This window comes from Gambusia affinis, linkage group LG06 (genome assembly GCF_019740435.1).
Source record: "Gambusia affinis linkage group LG06, SWU_Gaff_1.0, whole genome shotgun sequence".
Classification (NCBI taxonomy): domain Eukaryota; kingdom Metazoa; phylum Chordata; class Actinopteri; order Cyprinodontiformes; family Poeciliidae; genus Gambusia; species Gambusia affinis.
In genome coordinates this window covers 9,883,050-9,904,044 of record NC_057873.1, presented here as the reverse complement: position 1 = coordinate 9,904,044, position 20,995 = coordinate 9,883,050, and the positions used below count along the sequence as shown (strand labels likewise).

At 40.3% G+C, this 20,995-nt stretch overlaps 2 protein-coding genes across 7 annotated transcripts; one reads left to right on the top strand and one right to left on the bottom strand.

Moving 5' to 3' along the window:
* Positions 1-82: 82 nt before the first annotated feature.
* Positions 83-13,258, bottom strand: sgpp2 (sphingosine-1-phosphate phosphatase 2). 6 transcript variants are annotated; one of them, XM_044119446.1, is made up of 6 exons: positions 13,199-13,258; positions 12,200-12,450; positions 10,541-10,702; positions 5,742-5,921; positions 1,903-1,992; positions 83-1,103 (listed from the first exon to the last, which is right to left on the bottom strand). In XM_044119446.1, exons 2-6 carry the CDS (start codon positions 12,404-12,406, stop codon positions 558-560), a joined length of 1,185 nt encoding a protein of 394 aa, XP_043975381.1. In that variant the 5' UTR covers positions 12,407-12,450; positions 13,199-13,258; the 3' UTR covers positions 83-557. The 6 variants fall into 6 exon arrangements, with proteins under 6 accessions (XP_043975381.1, XP_043975380.1, XP_043975378.1 ...); XM_044119445.1 differs by having other exon boundaries at positions 12,200-12,454; positions 13,199-13,256; XM_044119443.1 differs by having other exon boundaries at positions 12,200-12,694; positions 13,199-13,240.
* Positions 13,259-15,661: 2,403 nt separating this feature from the next.
* LOC122833116 (E3 ubiquitin-protein ligase RNF182) lies at positions 15,662-20,144 on the top strand. The gene has a single exon (XM_044120425.1). The coding sequence runs from the start codon at positions 15,971-15,973 to the stop codon at positions 16,730-16,732; it is 762 nt and encodes a 253-aa protein (XP_043976360.1). The 5' UTR covers positions 15,662-15,970; the 3' UTR covers positions 16,733-20,144.
* Positions 20,145-20,995: the final 851 nt, after the last annotated feature.

Below are 20,995 nucleotides of genomic sequence, written 5' to 3'. Positions count from 1 at the left end.
AAAACATAACTGTTTAGTTAGTTGGTCTCTATGAATTGTTCTTAGGTGCTGGTATGTATTTACACACGTTTTTTTCTGTTGTTGTCCTGAGATGGACTGGCGACCTTGTCCTGTCAACAGGTTTTACCTGCATAGGTCTTCTTTTCACCGTTGTAGCATAAGTTTCTTGTTTAATTTCAACGTACCTGTTCGTCACCTAATTAAACCCATCAAAGTTTGTGGTTGTCTGGCAAAATGTGAGAAAGTTCAAGGCTATAAAGTGAAATGAAGTTGCTACAGTTCTGTTTGAAACATAAATAACTGCGCACTCTAACTTTTGATTCAAACAAATTTAGAACCATGAAAGCTTTATTTCTGTGTGGACAAACTTGTTTTATTTACAGCTAAGCTCTACATCAGTCACACATCTTGTATCCAGTCTTATATGAATAATTTCCACTGGGGAGTCACACATTCACTTCTTTTTCAGTTTATAAAAGCCCCATAACGTACGGTAACATAAATATGAAGTTCATTGTTGAGGTAATTACAGATCAGTGTCACTGGATGCCAGATGATCATAGAAGCCCAATCAGAACAAAGACTCTGTTGACCAATAAAGAGTTAACCAGTCCAACAGCTGTGTATGTGACAAACTTGGATGGTACTTCTATTTCCTTCCTCCTCCTGGCATTTTTGTCCGTTTTCGGAACATTGTACCAAGAATACAACGCGTCCAAACTCAGTTTCTTCATTATCTGCCGAGTTCCCACCAGGGCAACAACTCCCAGCAGGCTGCGTCCAGCCCCTCTCGCCACAGACAGCCCCGTTACTGTGGGTAGAGGAACAGGTAACGGCTCCCGGAGCTCAAAAGTGTCACCCAGCTGCACATTGGCCCAGTATCCCACTGAGCAACCAGCGCACACGCCGAGAATGATGGTGGTGTCTCCTCGTGTGGTGCTGTAATGGTCCAGCTCTGGGTATGTGTAGCTTAGGAAGAGCAGCAGTGACAGAGCGATGATGGGGGACAGTGGGCTGGTCAGCTGGAAGCTGTCAAAGGATTCCCAGAAAGGGTAGGTGAGCAGAATCAGGACGGCAGTGATCAAAATGCCACAGACCACATCCTGAAAGCACAGCGATGGCAGCATTTAGTCAGCATGTCAGATGACGTAGTGTCATTAGGTTTGATTCTTAATAACTAAAACCATTACTACTGTAGTGGTTTTAGTTAGTTTAGTAAAACCAGCACTACTGTAAATCTGAGATGTATGAAACTATGTTGTCATTTGTGGCTAAAAGCATAATTATTGTCCAAATCAAAGGTTTTGCATTGATGCCACCTTCTGACATTCACTAGTTGGCAGCTGAATTACATTGTTTGTAAAGACAAGAAAGAGTAGATCTAAAAATGTATCATTAATGATCCAGGCTTTTGTAATAAAGCAAATCATGGTTATCGTTTTAGCAATGGCAGCGGAGGAAGTGAACGAAGGTGTTCAGTCCATGTTGGACAGGCTTCCAAATATTGAATGGACATAGTTGAGTTAAATTTGTCATTTTTAAAGATCCTCCATTATATGAATATTTCCCTGTGGCTTGTTGATTTTTATTTTTTGTTGAAAGAAATATGTACCCCAATAAAGCACAACCTGATAAGACCAGTTGGTTAAGGATATTTCTGCTAAATCAATAATGTAGCTAAAATCCTGCATTTGTTATGTTTATATTTCTATAGCCTATATGACATACAGGCTATATGTTAACCTATATGTTAGGCTATAGAAATAAATAAAAAATGAATGGAAGTCAATACTAAGGCCCTGTGAAGATAGAAAGACAGTGTCTGTGTGTGTGTGTGTGTGTGTGTGTGTGTGTGTGTGTGTGTGTGTGTGTGTATGTGTGTGTGTGTGGTGACTGGCTCACCAGAACTGAGTGCATGCCAGTGTAGAGCCGGCTCAGAGACACCAGAGACGAGAGCGTCACAGCAATCAGCAGGCCTGTCTGGAAGCAGAACTGACACAGAAACACACATTTGTCACCAAGCATCACTTTGACACACTCACAAGTTAATTCTACGGAAAAATGACACACTTCCCCCCAGATATTCATGTTTTCATCAGATCTTTGCATATTCACATGTAACTCCTCTCTGCGTCAGCCTGCCTGACAACACCTCACTGCTCCTCTATCTTGCTGGTGTTTCTCTCTTCCTGCTCCCTACACTCCCCCCCCCACACACACACACTTTTACCTATGGTAACAGCTTTTATCCCCCATTCCCATTTAAATAACAGTGAGAAGAGAAGCCTCCTGTATTCATCCACCTCCGTGCCTTTTTTTGGTCTTTTCCTGTCCTTTGCAGCTGGAAGCCTATTCAGTGGTAGTTCATAAAGAGGGAGGGGTTTTGTTTCTGAATGGCCACAAAGGATGCTAGGGACAGGAGGGGCGGGGGGTTCGGGAGTCAGTCTGTGATTGACTGCCGTGACCTCCGACCTGCTTCGGGAAAAGGCTGAGTTGCCCCGAGGACTTGAGCAGCAGCCTGCTCCTCGTCTATATCTGTGCGTGCTCTTCTCTGTCAGGGGATTCCTGGAGGAATTTTAGGGCACAGTTAAGTGCTCTACTGTACTTTGGTGTCTCAGTTGTTGGTCCAATTTCTCTGACCCTCTGAGCAGAGATCAAGTGGAAATGATCTGACCACAAATCAGTCTGACAGCTCCAGAGCCCGCTTAAAAACTTCCGGCTGAGGCGATTTCTGGTTCGTCCTGGTCTTCACGGCAATACAGAGCTTGATTAAGACAGCTAATGATTGGCTCTTTGAGTGTTTTATTGACTTGGCAGTTGAGATGGAGAGATAAAAAGAGGAAGAGTGAAGAGGAGGGAGGCGGAGAAGTGGTCTGACAGTCATTGACTCATTGCAGTCTATCAGAGGATGAAGCAGCAGCTCGATGGGTGTGGCTGATATGTGACTGATGGTGACGGCTGCTCCTGCCTTTCACGGCCCATTGTCCAGCAGGCAGGACAGCATGTGATGGACAGCAGGACCACTCCCTTCATTTCAATCTGTGACCCCATGACTCAAAGTACTGCAAGTCTGGAAGGATGCTGATTTTAACACTATTCCCTGCCTTGTTGATTAGAGAAGGTGATTCAGTGGCAGCCATAATAATGGTAATGACACGACAAACATTTAAAAGTAAGGACCTTTTATGAATTAAGCTGATTTAAATACAGTTTGTAACGTATGCAACGTTGTAACTAGTCACATTTACTCAACTGCTTTTACTTGAGTAATGTTTTTATGAACTATTGCTACTCTTAGTTGAGTAAAATTTCAGAATACTCTGTCCAACATTAATGAAGAATGAACAACCATATTTTAACCAAAAATATGTGAAACAGTCACACACTTATGTCTCGTTTTTATACCACCTTTTAGTTCTTATGTTGTTTTCTAGCTGCTGAGCCTGTTGTGGCATTTGGAGTTTTATAAGATACATTAAACACTATAAATTGTCACTGGAAGTAGATTATCCTGTATATGCATTACCTACTGTAAGTAATAACTTCATGTTATTTTCATGTTATTTTCATTTTAATATTGAAAAAAGAAGATTTTAAAAAGTGTTTCTTCTGCTTCAATGTGTTAATTTGCATTTATTTGTTGTAATTCTTTCTATTTTGGTCTTGTTATGCTAAAATATAAAACTAGGTTTTATGATTAGTTACTCAGTACTCGAGTTGCATTTTTACCAAATACTTTTCTACACTAGAGTGATTTCTTGGAAAACCACTTTTTTTACTTTTACTTGGATAAAAAGTGGCTGTTCACAATGAGAAACATAACACGGTCATACAAAGATTGACCCGTCAGCCCATAATGGTAGGAAATACATTTTTATGAATTGATGCCAGATCTTCAAACTAAGTACATGGTGGTGGTAGTGTTATGCTGTGGGCTGTTTTTCTGCCTGTGCAATGCTGCATTGGGCATAATTGATATAATTATAAGGCTTCACTTCAAATCAACAGATTAATACATTTAGACAAAATTAGATCTTAAACGTGGACGATGCTTCCACGCATTCACCAAAACTTGTCATATAAATGAAAAAGCCCCAGAAAGGCCATCTAAAAACCATTACTGTAAATATATAAACAAAACATGGAAAATGTGGGGTTTGAGTCATGCAACCAAATCGCCTCTAACAACTTATTCATGTGGTCAAATATTCAGCAGGTTAATTCCAGAGGCCTGCTTGTTACAACTGGTGTCATAAGTTGCTGTGATGTATTATCCAAATTTGAGATGCAAGATCGAAAAGAGACAATGGATCAGTTTCTGTCATCCATATTCTCATCCCAACCAGATCCAGTAGTATCTGTTTTTGTTGAGCAATTTGCAGGAATGAACTGCCAGTTATTTAAAACGTATCTGTCTCCTGTCTATTTTAGTTAGGGAGTTGTTGTTTTTTTCTTTCTTTGGTTTAATAATTTTTAAAAAGGTAAGTTTAGGTTACTATTAAAATAGGCTCCTTCTATTTGCTACTTTCAGCATTACCCTCACTCTGAAGCTATACCTAGTTCCTCTTTTGTTGTGAAATCTCTTGTTAACAAAACCATTTTAAATAAATTCCAGCGGGCACACACTGTATGTGGTGCCTGCTTGAGCTCTGAGGAGGACGGATCCTTTGTTTTACAATCTGGCTGCTCTTAGGTGATGATGGCTACTAAATGTGTGCAATCAAAGTGCAGCTTACCGAGAGACTCTTAACTAAATGTTGGTGTTGCGTCTGCAAACATTTAAGCCAGTGCAACTGAAATAGATCCAGGATTAATATAACTTGTGCACCCATTGTTTTTGTTTTTACAGCACATTGAACACATGTTGTTTTGAATTGGGTTTCAAAACCACAATTCAAATAAGTTCTTAAAAGCCCAAAATGAAAGATTCATGTACATGATGAGTGCATGTGAACTTCTCAAAGCAGCTGTGAAAGACTAATGGAGGCTGATGAAGCCATTCTGAATTGTGTGGTTTTAGAAACACTTTAACACTTTAACTGCTTTCTATTAACAGTGACGTAGAGAAGATGCTCGTAACTGGCACTTCTTAGTCATACAGACTCATCCAAGGTCAATTATGTACATTCAGTTCAGTCATAGTAATAAAACAGTTCAATCAAGGTCAGTTTATTACGCCTGGTGGTGAAAAGTTTTCTAAGAAAACCCAGCCGACAGCATAGAGTCACTGAATTTGCAGCCATCCTCCTCCTGAACCAAAGTGGAGACGGTGCAATGGACTTCTTCAAAGTGTTTGTCTCCAGATGTTTGTCACCCCATTACCACAACGGCACAGCTTGAGAACTGCTTCCTTTCTTACGTCAAAATAAAAGCCTATCGCAGCTGTAAAAGTCACATGCCGACTGCAGCCGGATAGCACTCTGTCAGACAGACTCCACTTTGACAACAGATGTTGGATAGGATTTGCTATTTTGAAAGTGAGCTTGATCATATTTTATAACGAAGTCTTTCTGGCAACTTTAATATGACTTAGTTTGTATTTCAAAGAACAGTAAAAATCAACTATAAAAAGACATTAATTGCTTTTATTTCTCCATAGTGTGCAGTCGCACTCCGATATACCCACTATATTTGTTTTCCAATTAACCTGTGGAAGTAATGTGGATTTTTGACATATGAATGAAGCCCGAACCAAAGTACTAATCAAAGATGTTTCTCTGCAAACAAACACGTACGCCCACCTGTACTCTGGAGGGAGCACTCAGTAAAAGTGTGAAGGAGATGGCAGTGGCGGCCATCGCGTGGGTGGACGGCAGTCCGTACTCAGCGTCCACGCGCGTCTCAAGCTTAACCACAGGCGGCGAGGGCGGGCGAGGAAGCTTCAGCAGGTCCTTCATCACCTGGCCAACGTACATCACCAACTGGAGCAGACATATATATATATATTTTAAAGTGTTTTTATCAATGCTTAATGGCAGCAGTTCACGTCCGTTTAAGCTATCAACACTCAAAAGATGTTGGCAAATATTTCCTATGTATGGAGGTACAAGCCATTCTAATGAGCCAGTTATAAGTTAACACAAACAGCTTCAAAAACCATTACACGCCTTATTCTTTTTTGCTTACTTTTTAAAAAAATCTTTCTAATCATTTTGGCAACACACAGTCAAAGAAAATACATTTTAATTGTTCTTTAAAATGTAAAAAAAAAAATCCTTCAAATGCAGAATAAATTAGGACATACTATTCCTCCCACTTACAATGACTAAAATCAGACACATCATGTATCACATCAGTTCCTTGTGATTATTTTTGCATGTCAGACTGATATCAGCTGGCTGACAGTCTGAGCTTTTTGCTTGTATAGCGTCTGTAGTTCTCTGTGCTCCCTTAGCTTTCTGCCATGACTTATGTGGTTTGAAAATTTTAATATTTCCAAAAACAGTCTGCCTCATACACAAGGGAAGAAATAGCCTTTGCTTATCCAGCTGACCAGCAGTGCAGAAAGGGGCACCGCTTTGTTCCTCTATGATCCATATTACGATGGAAAAACTTAGGTACTGTGAAGCCCTATTTTTTTCAAAAACGTTGGTATATTCTGAGACTTATCAACCAATAACTTACACATTGTAGTTATTTATACCTCCATATTTCTTTGACAATTAACCTTTCTGGCTAGTGGCCATAAAGAAGTAAAAAGAAGCCGAAAGCAGAAATGAAGGAAGAAAGATTTTTGAAAAAGTAAAAATCCTGATGACCATTTCCTTTGAAACTAACCTCCAGTTCTCATAAATATCTAATCAACATCCCGACTCAAGGATTAAACTGCACAGAAGTGCAGATCCCACACAGTATAAAGTGTCGATGCTGCAAATGTGGAGTAACTAAATCTATTATAAGAAACAGAGCTGAAGACAGCAGACTTTGCTGACACACCGTTTTGAGCATCTTTAGGTGAGACTATGCTCTTCACCTGACAAAAGACCAGAGCAGGGTGAATTCACGTGTGGGTGGATGTGTGTGTACGTCTCTGCCTCTGCGCCCAGCCAAATCTGCTGCATATTCTCTTTCGTGAGAATATGCGACTGGATAGGCAGGCCCTCTCCGGCTCCAGGTTTATTTAAAGCCAGGCCTTGTATATTTAATGAATGGTTGTCTTATTGAGGAGCAGGAAGGCAGCGAGTACAGAGGGAGCAGGATAGTAATCTATGTGTTTAAGGAGAAGAACAGAGAGGTTGTTATTACAATCCCGTTTGACACAGCAATCAGCGAGATTTTGTTACCATGGCAAGGGAGACATTAAAGTAACTCGACTGATCCACTGTTTCTGCTCACATGGAGACACAATGAGCTTTTTAGGACTTGAGGCAGACACTGAACAGGAGGAAGGCAGGCTGCAGAGATTTGTTCTGTTTTAGCCACATGGGCATTACTGAGGGTAAGCGATGATGATAGGAAACAAAACCTGAAAAATAGCACACTTCAACTTGACTCCTCACATAAATACTAGATGGGACTAGAGCCAGATTTACTTTTTTCACAAACCAATCTGCTTCTTTTATAGCTATAAAAATCCTGTTATGCAAGGTCAGTGCTAGAAATTGAAGACAGTAGAGGGGATGACATTTTGACCACTGGAGTTTACAGTTATGATATAGCATAAGTCAGCTAAAAAAAAATTTAATGATCGCAAAAGCTAACAATGGAAAATCAGAGCCTGAGTTTTACAGTGTCCATAAACTGCAAAGCAAAATTGCCTGTGTTGGATCTTATGAAGAGGAGTTTCAGGAAGGAAACTCTGTCATGGACGGCATAAAACGCTTTGGACTCCTCTGACTTAATAAGGTGCTACCTTATTAAGCAGGTAGCAAATGTAAGATAATTTACCATTTACCATGTAAAATGGCTCAGATTGAAGCCCAAAATGTAAACAAAAGTAAAAATATTTCTGAGACTGAGTGTCTTCTCCATTTGTTTTCATGTATGAAATGAAAAAGTAATATGCTTTTCCTCTCTCCTTCCAGTCTGTTACTGTGTTGTGGTGTGTGTAACTATATATATGTAAAGCAGTGTGCTGCAACAATAAAGATTCAAAATGACTTTACCCTCAAATTTGATGGTGACATCTGTTGTTACAACACCAATCTAAACTTATAACACTCTAGCTAACACCTACAAATCTTTTAAGGAACTGCAATGACCATAAATTTGCAGTAAAATCACAACACTGACAAGCTAACTGAAACCAAAGGGAGAAAAAAAATAATGCTGCACTTTTATTCACTGCAGCCTTGTTATGTAGAGATGCTGTTTTCCATTTTTTGTTGCCCTTGGGTCATTTCTGAATATAAAATGTCCTATTACCATATTCATCTGTACTTTACATGCACAACTCCTAACAGAAAACAGACAATAAACAAGAGACAGACAATGGCAAGCCCATTCAGCACACACACACACACACACACACACACACCACCACTGTGTATTCATACGATAATCCATACGACAGTGTGTCTCTGTCCTCACACACACTGAATCTGGCGGCCAGCTCGAGAAAGAGCCTGATGCGACACCCTTATCTTCTACACAAACATCACATTGAGCTGCCTCATTGATGGCTCTGTGACATTCACATCAAAAGGCCTGACCCCACAGACAGACTCCTCACATTGAGGGAAGAGTTAAAGACTGTCTGACTTTGTGAATAAGTATATTGATTGAGCCAAGAGCAGATTCAGACTTTGATCTTTCCACGTTTGGATAGGACTGTCGGGTGTGTATATTTTGAGACGCTGGGCTGGTGAACAGGTCGTTGTTTGTAAGGCCGGAGACACGCTATGTGTGATGGGTGGGTTTTTTTCTTCCACAGTGACATGACTACAGTTTTTCTCAGTTGCTTTTTTGCATTTCTTTAATAATCCTTGACATTTGTAAAACAATAAGTGCATTTCTTTTAACAATTGATAGGAAAAGCAAAACACTATGGGTTACTCCAGAATCTGTGGTGAAACTGGATTTTAGTCCAGAAAACACTCTTTCTTTCTCAAAGTTCTGAGTTTGTCTCTTAAAAGTCCAACCAAGTCATTGTGATATAGAAAGAAAAAGACAGCACTGCAAAGCACAAAGAAAAAACATAAAAGTAGAAATAGGAGCATGTTAAAGGAAGCTTTAACATGGAGTGCTGTAGGAAATACAGTGAAGTTTTCCGACATTTTCTGACTGTTTTGGTAAAACCAAAGTTATGCCAGCAAGTTTATTAGAACTTGTGTTTTACCATAAAACTTCTGACCGTTGTGGCTTTTTATTTTTGTTGGCCCTTCTGGGCCACTGTATAAATAAATACACTACCTAGAAATTGTATTTATAAAATCCCTCAGATTTTCTTTTTTTTTTAATACAACAGAATCCTGGATTAATGTTAGCTTTTCTTAATATGTTTCGCCTCTAGTGTCACTACCTGCGAGCGTACTTTGAAATATTCCCTCTGGCAGAGTATTTGCATGATTTCCAATGTATTATGCTAAAGTGCTGCAAAACTACAATGCAATTCTTGACCGTATAGTTTCTTATGACTACTGTTTTCTAAGTCAACCAAAGTCGACTTGCGATGAAAACTAAGAAAGAACATTAAAGGACACTAGTGAAGCATGCATGTGTGTGTGCCTGTGTTTGTGTCTGTAGCTCAGCTTTACCCTTAGATAACTCCAACATCACAATGGCAGGGTGCTGCAGCGAGTGAGAGGTGCAGGGTGATGAGCCCCCAGGGCAGACAGACCAAATGGCTGGTCCAGAGAGAGAAAGCTCAAACGCTGATGAGGCCAATAAAACGCTCTACAGAGTGAGGCTGGTAATGCCTAACTAGAGGGAGGGCAATGAGTGTGTTTAGCAGGCGACAGAGACATTGCAAGTATGTGTGTGTTGGAGTTTATGTGTGTGTTTGAAACGGAGTTCACAAGGGGCCGAAGTGCACCAGAAGAATGGTCTCTCTTCCTCCTGGGGGGCCAAACAAGAGGTTCAGACACAGGGCACCCACCAAGCGCTTGAGGCAGGGACATGAAGGGCACAAAAACACGCTGCCCATCACACACACTGAGGGAGTGAGGCAGTATGACTGCCTGTGTGTCACTGAAAATGTCATGAAGGTTTCATTTGACATGTTTCCAAGGTCTCCTGTCATACAGGGCAGGACACTGTCTCGATAAACATCTCAAAGAGAGAGCCAAGCGGTCTTTTGGCACTGATGTGTCCTCATATTTGTTGTCTTGCTATGTCAGGGGCCCTAGACTAGCTGGCCCTTGTGTCCCTGCCTATTGGCCTGGGGATATATGGCCTTGGTGGTGTCAGAGACAGATCACTGGAAGGAGGTCAAACGATGAAAGGAGGTTGAAAGGTGAAGAGAAGGAGACGGAGCAACATGAGAAGAAAGGCAGCATTGTAAAGGAGGAGAACCTCATCCTGATGGTTTGTGTTTGTGCCTGCTAAGGTTATCTCACAGATACACACGGCCAGAGGTGATCTCTCTTTGGCTGAAACTTACGGTCCACATGTTGACAAGGCGGCGGCAGAGGAACGGGTCCAGATTCCAGTGTATGCAGGGCAAGCAGGTGATGTAAAACACTTCATGACCTAGACCAGCCGAGAACAGGAAGAGGAAGTGGAGCAGCCAGTTTCTTACCTCATACTGAGGCTTTTTGGAGTCCTACACAGAGGAAATACGCATTTACATTTGGGTTGTTACCACTGTTTGGTAGTTGAGGTATAGAAATCACTGACTTTCTCTTAAAAAGTAAATTTTACTGTTTTAACCATTTTCATGGAAATAAGCCCCACTGTGCCCACCTGCATCTACTTTCCTTCGCTTTATCTCCTAGGAAAGTTTTACTTCATCTAGCTTTTACATCCCCCCTTTTTATAAGCAAATCTTTTGTAGAACAGATAACCCAGATAACTTCAAGGAAATATTTTTGGTTTTCAGTAGTGCTAGGACTATAATTTATTAGATCAATTAAAGATTGATCTAATAAAATGTTTTAGATTGATAAAAACATTTAAACAAAAATAACCCTGGTTGAGAGACAAATACTACACTTTTCTCTCAAAAGAAAGACAATTTTGGGCATTAAGGAATATTTCTGTATTGAAAATAAAGGACAATCACCAGCTGTGTTTTCCGAACAGAAAAGTCACCTTTTATAGCACTTTTACAAATACGGCAGAGAAGCTATGTCATTTTGATTGAGTCTACGTAGTCCAATCAAAATCACATTTCATGCAAGTTTCACACACCATTATACACCAGTGAACTCAACAATGTGCTATATAATTAGCCACATAAGAAATATATTGTTTTAAATAATAGTGCTAATACAGTGATTTTGTAAATCTGTACAATATGTGTTACACCAGGAGAAGCTCAAACTTGGCCCTGCCTACACAGACTGACATAAAACATAATAGAACTCTGCAGCTAAAGCCAGCAGAGGAATCATTGGAATAAGATTAGATCCATTAATCCGAAGTTTGCAACCAGCCCACTGTCTGGTGGCTACACCATTTTCCTTTTTCCTCATTTTGTACACACACTACAAAAATTAATTTACTGTGGTGTTTAATTCAACAATTCATTCAAATGATTTCAATTTGTATCACATTAATGGTTATTGTTGTGTGAATTGCGCGACAGAGTATCGATAAAAAAAAAAAAAGCAACTATCATCAAATTTGTGTTTTCTTATTTTCATTCAGTTCATCTGGACACTATTGGAACCATAATTGGTGTTTAGTAAGCAGAGTTTTAAAATCTCATTAACTCGTTCTACTTAAGTGTCTACTCAGAAATCCTCAGAAAATCTGCCAAAGTAAAATCTGTGCATCTAATACATGAGTACTATTGATTCAATTCTAAATGTTTGTTTAATACATCTAATATAGACCATAGAGCCTTTTATATAAAAGTAAAAAGTGCAAACATCCCATACACAACTTGTCTTGCTGCGCAGGAAGAGCAAACACCTGACAAACAAGAAAAGCCAGTCAAACTTTGGCTTGCAAAATCTGACGCTTTGTTTAAGCATGTGCTCTCCGATTGGTTTAGTCTTTTTTATTCTAATTTATCTGATGCAGGATCTACGTGTAAACAAACTCAAGTTCTCTTCTTTTTCTAATGAAACATATATTAGCAGAGACATCTAATGACCTTGTATTCATAGTTTGAGTTGCTGTCCTGTCGGTCCCAAGTTCCCTGCAGCTGCCCACGTGGTTCCTCCAAGGTGATAGGGGCTCCGTTCGCAGATCGGCTCTTGCCGGAGCCTGAATCCGACCCTTCGACCCGGTACAGCCCGCATCTTCTCTGGAACCGGGCCACGAGCTCCGGATCCTGGAGGGAGGCCATCAGCTCTTGCATGTCACGTGAGCTGTCAGGAAGTGTCGGTGAGCGATGCGGCTGATCTACCTTACGCAGAGGAGATCAAGGAGAATGAGAGCAAACATCCCGGGTAGGTGCGGCTGCTGAGTCACAGGTGAGCTCAGCGGGGGCGGGGCTACAACGGGGATCAACCAGTAGCTGTAGTGGTGATTATGTGACCTTTATACCAGGATGGTTCAGGTGATGTCATAAAGTATATATAGCAAGTGGAAAGTATTTATACCCTAATATTGCTGCAGGGATTGGTGAGGATTCGTACGCCAATAACTGATAGAAAGAGAGAGAAAGAGACAGAGGGGGTTGGGGAAGGAATCACCTGCAGATTAGTTTATGTTTCTACCAGCGTTGCACAATAAATTTTATCAAATTTACTTTGCAATATAACGGAAGCTCAGTCATACTACAGAGTAGAGAGTTGCTGTAAGTGTTACACGTCTCAGGTGGAATGAAACAGCTGTAACAAATGATGTTTTGTTTTCTTGTCTCTGCTTCTCCTTTCTTCCCCCCAAGGTGTCCTGGTTTTCCCAAATGAAAATATGGTCACCCTAGTAGGCCTATAGGCATTTTGATACATGTAGCGAACTCTATAACGGCTGTTACACGACCGTTATTGCTACAATCTTGCTAACCGTAATCATGAACAAAATCACTTTTTTTTCTCTAGCTTTTAAGCACATCTGTCATGTAATTGTGAAATTGGTACGAAATTAATTTGTAATTTAACATTTTTTTTTTAGCGTTTACAGTTTCCACCAGCTTCTCATCACTAACCTGTAAACAAGAACAGCTCCAGTGAATGAGAGAGCGACCGCCGTCTTCTTCCCCAAACTGTCTGAGGGGCCAGGGGGCGGGGCTCCTCACTCTAGGTCTCCTAGTGGAGCGCTGTCTATAATTTGGTTCCTTTTTGTTTCTTTTTTCTTTTTTTTTTTAATTTGACGTGATATTTTGGTGCATTTCACTCTAAAAAAACATATACAATGCATTGCAATAATTTATGTGGTGGCTTATACACTTAAATTTTTCTGACTATATAAACAAATGATGGTTACAATCTTTCACTTTATGGTGTATCACATAAGCTGCAAGTTTTGCTGCAAATTCTTAATTGGATTTAGGTCTGAACTTTGACTATTCCATTCTAAGACATGAAAATGCTTTACTCTTAAGCTACCCCATTGTAGCTGTGATTATTTGTTTGGGTTGTAATGCAGGACTGTGTTCTGTCTACCCAGTCTCAAGTAGTTGTTGGTGTTTTGTTTTGCAAACCTCTAAAAGGATTGATTTGTATTTGATTTCCCATCCATCCATAACCAACTTCCCTGTCCTGTTTAGTGTTGTTGGAAGCTGAAACTTCACCCCAGTCTCAAGTCTTTCTCTGCCTCTGATTTTTCCTTTTCCCATGCTCCTATCCAGCTGCCTGCAGAATTAAAGCATCCCAACTGCACAATGCTCCCACCACCATGTTTCACAGACAGTATACTGTGCTCAAAGCGGTGAGAAGTATTTTTCCAACACAGACAGTGTGAGCCAAAGGTTTTAATTCTACATTTATAGAAAGGACTCAAATTTATCTAGCTTAAACTTTAATTGAACTTCCTATGGCTTACTTTCAGCATTGCTGCCTTCGTGCCACACTTCCAGAAAATGACAGATTTATCGCAAGCTTAACTCACAGTTGCCCTTAGGACAGATGCAGTGGATCTGTGCAACTCTTCCAATGTCATGTGGCTCTTAGCCTTCTCCAATAAATACAAAGTCATCCAAAAATCAAGGCATCAACAAAACAGAACCACCAGAACAGGTTTGTACTTCAGGCTGTTATACAGCTGAAGTACTGTCAGCATTAAATGTTACACTTTTTAAGTTTGTTTGTGTGTTTTTTAGGCACGTGCTATCATTATATCATGTTGCAGATACTAAAGGAAAGCATTTTTGTTTCATTATTCATTATTTCATTATCAGCAGCAGAACTACTCCGACCCTTTTCAGGCTTTATATCAGCAAAGAACTTTAACCTCAGAGTGAAAAGCCTCATATCGGACACCAATAACTATTTATAACAAGTCTTCTCTGTCCCCAAGAATAGACGTCAGCACGAACAGCTGGGTGTGCACATGTTACGCACAGCTGCTTATCACAACATAAGTTATGACTCAATATTATTTTGGAGGACAGTTTAATCGGATCAGACCACAAACTCAGTTCCTGTAGAATAATCAGCTTTTGTAGCTTCTAGAATGGCTGCAGTGTTCCTTCGAGTCATCATCCATTTGTCCTTTTGGATTTGCTCAACTGTATTTCTTCGGTCCCTAAACAGATCAGAATTCATCTGGCTGCAGCTGTCCTTTGCTCCAGCATCTGTTCACCCCCAGAGGTGTTGTGTAAGCCATGGTTCTTTGAAAAAGTGTTTGTACCCTCACACTTTTTCACACCTTCAGTCTACAAACACAAACGTCTGTGTGTTTTATAGGGATTTTATGAGACAAAGGGGAGATAATGAAGTACAGAAAAAAATATCATCTATTTTTCTTTTTTTGTTGTTGTTGCCAATGTAAATCTGAAAATGGTACATATTTATTCAAATCCTTTCAGTCTGATACCTTTAAATAAAACGTAGTTTACCCAGTCGCTAATGTTTGCCAGTGACCTATGAAGCCCCAGCTTGACTGTGAAGGAAGCTATGATATAAAGTTTATGGCAATTTGCAGTAAAATGCATACAAATTCACACCACACTTTTCAGAATTTTACTGCAGGAAAAAAATACTTTGAAATGATGTATAAATGTATCCATGTACTTCTCAATAATGTGCTTCTTGACTCTTGAAATTTCTGTACTGGGACAAAATATGAAAAGATTCAAGGGATTTCTTTGCCATGTAAGGCATATAATATTTACGTTTCGTGGCTTAAAAGACTGGGATGTTAACATATTCAGTCATACAAATTACCATTTAATTTGATAGGAAATGATTTGAACGAAATTAACAATTTGATTAATTGTTAGTTTTCATTTTCAGTTTGTGTTAGCGTTTTGTCAACACAGTAAACAGAGGCACGCTGACTGTCAAAGGTCAAACAAAGTGAGAAGGTCTCGGAGAAACAGCTGGACGAAGCTGACGTTCTGCTGCCATACAGTCGGGGGAGTTTTGACGCTCTTTGTTCCAGGAAACAATGAAGTGGCTCCCCCCACCCCCAAATGAGCGCATCCCACTGTACGCAGCGTCTACGTAATCTGGCTGCTGGAACTCTGAAAACAACAACACGCACTCGGGACTGAGGGATGCTGCTGGGACCCAGCGGATGATGCGCCCCGCGCTCCGCAGGAGTCACCGCCATTACATCATCTTCCCCCGCTCCAGAGCCGTTTAATCACCGTCTCTAACTGGGATCCCGGCCGTTTGGATCGAGCACCGGGGATTTATGAAACGCACAACGATGGCGTTTCAATGAAAGCAGTGGAGGGGAGGGGGAGAGCAGGAGAGACGTGCACCGTCATCAGCATCTGTCCGCCAGCTCCCTTTGTTTTCACCGGAGAACGTGAATGGCGAGAGATGACATGGCAGAGGTAGACTTGCCATCAAACGGAGCGGAGCCCCCCGGTGAAGCCTCCCCGGCGTTCCCCTATGAGGAGTACGAATGTAAAATCTGTTACAATTACTTCGACCTTGACCGGCGGGCTCCGAAGATCTTGGAGTGTTTGCACACGTTCTGCGAGGAGTGCCTGAACACGCTTCACCTCCGGGAGGAGCGGCCATGGCGCGTCAGCTGCCCAGTGTGTCGCCACCGGACGCCTGTCCCGGACTACCGGATCCAGAACCTGCCCAACAACACCAAGGTGACGGAGGATTTCCCGCTCTACATCGACTCGGACCCCTTGCCGCAGGACGCCCTGCCGCCGTACCCTCCGCCTCTGCACCCGGCTCTGGTCGCTCTCCGCCGTGAGGAGGCGTCGGGCGCGAGCCAGGCGACCCCTTCCACCACGGTGTCCACGGCCACTACCCTCTCTCAGGACTCGGTGCGCTACGACAGCTGTCAGAGCTGCAAGAGGGTGGCGCTGACCACCGGCTGCGTGTGCGTGATTTTCTCGTTCCTGTCCATGCTGGTGCTGCTGTTCATGGGCCTGATTTTTGTGCACAGCCACAGCATCCCCCCTTCTCCGGCCGGACCCATCTGTTTGTCTGTCGCCAGTATCCTGGCCATGTTCTCGGTGGTCGTCACGTGGCTCATCTGCTGGCTCAAATACAGACCTGACCACGAGACAGGCCGCGCGTCCGCTACCAGTAACTCCAGGAGGAACGCCTGATTGGCTGCTGGCTCTGATGTACCAGGGCTGTGTGTATGTCTGTGTTTGTGAGACCATGTACATAGCAGCCTCCTGGCAACTGATTTTTTTTCTTTCTCCCTTTTCTTTTCTTTTTATAGGGGATATGGCCTTTTATCAGTATAGCAAACACCCAAAGGCCTTCATGTTGTTTGGAGCAATATAGGCCACTTTGATCCTTGAAAATGCTTTTCCTGAACTTATGCACTGGACTTTGAGGTGGTAGCTGACTGGAAGTGTTGCTGCTTGAACTTCTTACTTTGATGAGATTTTTGGGGTGTATTTGGTTTGATAAAAAAACATGAAGTACTTAGATTTGGGCTTGGTACCCTTCCCGTCACTGTCTAGCTATATAATATGCATTTACCCCCACTATGCCACTCACTGTATGATAACTGTCCACAGTGATTCAGTCACATCTCAGAAATACCTGCCAGTGTTATTGTACAGATACGCTCACTTTTGGGGTTTTGGTTGAAAGGGTTTGGTTTTGATGGATGCTTACTGTGTGTTTATGTGGTAAATCTTTAAATCGGATCTCAGCTAAGCTGCATCCACAATGGAATCATGTAAATAGGTCAGAGGTATGGACAACTGCTGCAGGATGTTTGACGTGATCAGCCTTTTTTTAGAGACCTTCCTTTGTGCTTTACCTTTATCTTGCAGGATGGTACTGTTTTTACTGCCCACTTCTTCCAAGCAAAGGAATATGAAGCGACAACTTGTGATTTTGAACCCGTGTTTTGCTACTTTAGTGCATGTGAGGTCATTCTATTTCTTTCTTTACTTTATAATGAAAGAGACAAGTTGTCGCTTGACTTTTGTGCCTCACCGTGTTTCTAAATGAAGTTAAACTTCACTGCTTTCAGAGTCAGACAGCGTCTAAGCTCGGGTGTAAATGGGGATTCCCTCATCTGCTCTCATCTGTTGCTCACACGCTGGAAGTTAAAGACAGGATTTTCCAACGTATAGCACCTTTTTGTATGTTAGAATAATGTAAAAGCTCTCTTCTTTTTCTCCAAAGCCATAATTTAGAATTGTGTCACCTTTACAGGTGCAGTGAGCCGGTTTTGAATTGGCTCACTCCCCATTAGGTCTGGAAGTCAATTAGCTATACTCAAACAACAGACTGTTAGAATACAACTGATAACTTTTGGCTCAACAGGTTTAATTTTTGTGGTTACAAAAGACTCTTCAATTTGTTAAATTGCGGCTTTAAATGATAGAATTGATTTCTTTGAATTTGTCTGAAAACAAAAAGATTTGCCAACGTGATCCTTATGTCTGTGCTAGCTAGGAGATTTTTTGACCACCCCAGCTAAGACCAGCCTTTTGTTGACAATGCCTGCCTCAAGGTTAGAAAGCTCAGCTTACAAGTTGGACTTTATCATCAGCATAATCATAGTAGCTGAAATAAAAAAAAGCTCTGAACTTTTAAAAAATTGATGGTTTGTGTTATAAATATTTATCCATAACACAGATCATATTATCATAGCAGCCACTTTGTTCTGTATTAAGGGAGCCTAATCACAGACACTGTTAAAATTGGCTCTTAAAATTAATTGAACAATTTGTAAACAATTTGTGTAATAGAGTATTTCTGAGTAGAAATCATCTAAGTCCTACTGCTAAAAAAACTACTTCCAAACATGTTCTAAAATCTACAGTTAAATTTGATTAATTGTAACTAATTGCTTAGATTGTTTTGCTCTTCTGGTTTGTCCACCTTGCTAACAAGGAACCACAAATAATACTTTTTTTTATTTAGGCATAAAATGGTAATAAACATTTTGAATCCATTGTCTCAATGTGATATATAAAGCAAATTTTCTCTAATTTGCATTGTATCCTCAGGATTAGAAACTCAGCTTTATCATTCAGCTAAATGAGCTGCAGTTACCTGCAGTGATTTTTTAAAAACTGGTTAAATTGAACTTGATTGTCTAAATCTAAATGAATATTTCTGAGTAGACGTCACGTGGATTGAAAATGTAGTCGATCCACTAAATGAGTTGTGTCCTAACCAGTTACATAATTTTGCTCCCCTTTTTTGTTCTCCAGTTTTAAAAAGAAGCTTACAAACAAATAAATTGGATTATGAAATCGAATCGGACTTATTTTAGCTGGACATTCAAAGCTTTACATGAATCAGAATCCATGTCTCACTTATGCATTCACATTAATATAATTTTGACACATTAACATAAGATTCAGGCATAAAATGTTACTGAAGTAGTGATACATTTTAAATGAACACTTTGTATATTGTAAATGATGTGGTTTTTACTTACAATCACACCTCATTGTGTCACTCATTGGCAAAAACTGCCTCAAGAAGTTCATCTTGCTAGCTAACTTAGCTTTAGCAGTAGCACTGTGGCTGACCTAATTTAGCTGGATGCAATCTTTAATTCTTGCTCCAACACAAAAACCACCAGTCTTATTGCAGTTTTTAACATTTAATTGACAACACAATTTGTAATACCCTTCCAGATAGGTATCTTCTAGATACTGAACCAGATGAAGAAGAGTTAGCTTACCCAACATATTTAGTAAGATTGAGTTTAAAATGACTATGTAGGCTTTGCTACCAAAATAAAGTAGATAATATTATCATTTTGCTATTATCGTCCATTACATTTACAAACTAATTTCCTTGATTAAACTATAACTATATATTACATAAAATGTAATAGCTAATACCGTCCCAAAACATTTTTATAGTGAATGTGGCTGAGTTTAGGTAAATGGAGAAGGACGACGGATGTTGAAAGCTGGTAGGTAACTATAAAAACACCATGCAGGTGGTGAAATGAAAATATTTCCACCTTAAATGTTTGCATGCTGGAATACACTTTGAGTCTTCATGGAATACAACAGAATCAGGATCAGACAGTGTATTATGATGGAAGTAGGCTAAACTGGAGGGTGTTATTTTTGTGATTGTACAATTCTGATGCTTCATAATCTAAATCGAAATGTCAACATGAACTGTATTAATGTAAAACTGAGAAATAGTGAGACTAACATGTTTTTCTCTGAGCCGTTCTGTTTGAAAGTATTCCTGGCTGCAGTGGAGGAGGGAAACAGCAAAGCCAGTTTCCCATGGTTATTGATGGTTATTGAGCTAGAGCCCTGCCAAACCTATTGCTTCAATCAGCCTGCTCGACCTTTCCCCAACAAGTACGATGCACTTTCACCCTCTTATTTTACACAAGTAATGGGGTAAAAACCTTTGACCAATGTAAGCATAATGTATTTATTTCTGAGGACCTAGAAAACGTTTTCAGTTTTTATGAGAGTCTGTGGTTGTCGTTCAAGTTCCAAATGTATTTGCACAGAGACATGTTCTTTATGTGCTGATTTACATGCATAAACACATTTCAGTAATAAAGGAAACATGCATACCAGTCGCATTGGTTTCATTTGTCTCTCCACAGAATGTAAACAACAGCTGTTGGAGAGGCCTGTTACTTAGGCAGTTTTTTCTCTCATGTTAGCTCTTACATAATGTGGTTCACAATAAACTGAGTATGATCCAACTTGACACATAAAGCTCCCTGCTGTGCATCAAATGTGCCCCCTACTGGATGACTAAGGATGTTACATGCTAGTATACAAAAAAAGGGAAAAAAAGAAAAGTGAAATCCCTTTCTGGTGTGTCAGGCAACGGGGTGGTTGCATTTTTCATGCAGAGTAAACTTCTGGTGGTACAAGCTTGATGAAGTGCAAATAGATTTTTTTTTTCAGAGTGAGCTAAATGCAAATTTTCCATTAATATCTCTTAGATTAGTCATACTTGTTCATACAAGGCCTCCCTGTTGGCTGAAATAAAACAAGCTTTTCATGAGCAGGGCAGATAAAAGCCTGAGTGGACTATTCAGCAGCTAACTGCGGATGCATGCATGCGTCAGATCACGGGCTTAACCGAAAAGTTCCAAAACCAGCATGACGCATTTATTAAAGATGCCACATTCATGATATATCAACAGTGTGTAAACACGTCTGTATTTACTGGAAGTGAGGGCTGTTGTATCCAGGTATGTTTACAAGAAAATAGTGTGTGATCAGGTTCTAAAACTGTGGTGGACCATTTTTGAGATAGGCAAAATAAAATGTTGTTGAAGGCTATTAAGAAAATAAATAGCAAGCAAATGAATAATTATTTGGACTTGATATTCAATATAAAAAAAAGATGACTTGGTCAAGAATATTAATTTTTGCTACAAAAAGGTACAAGTAGAA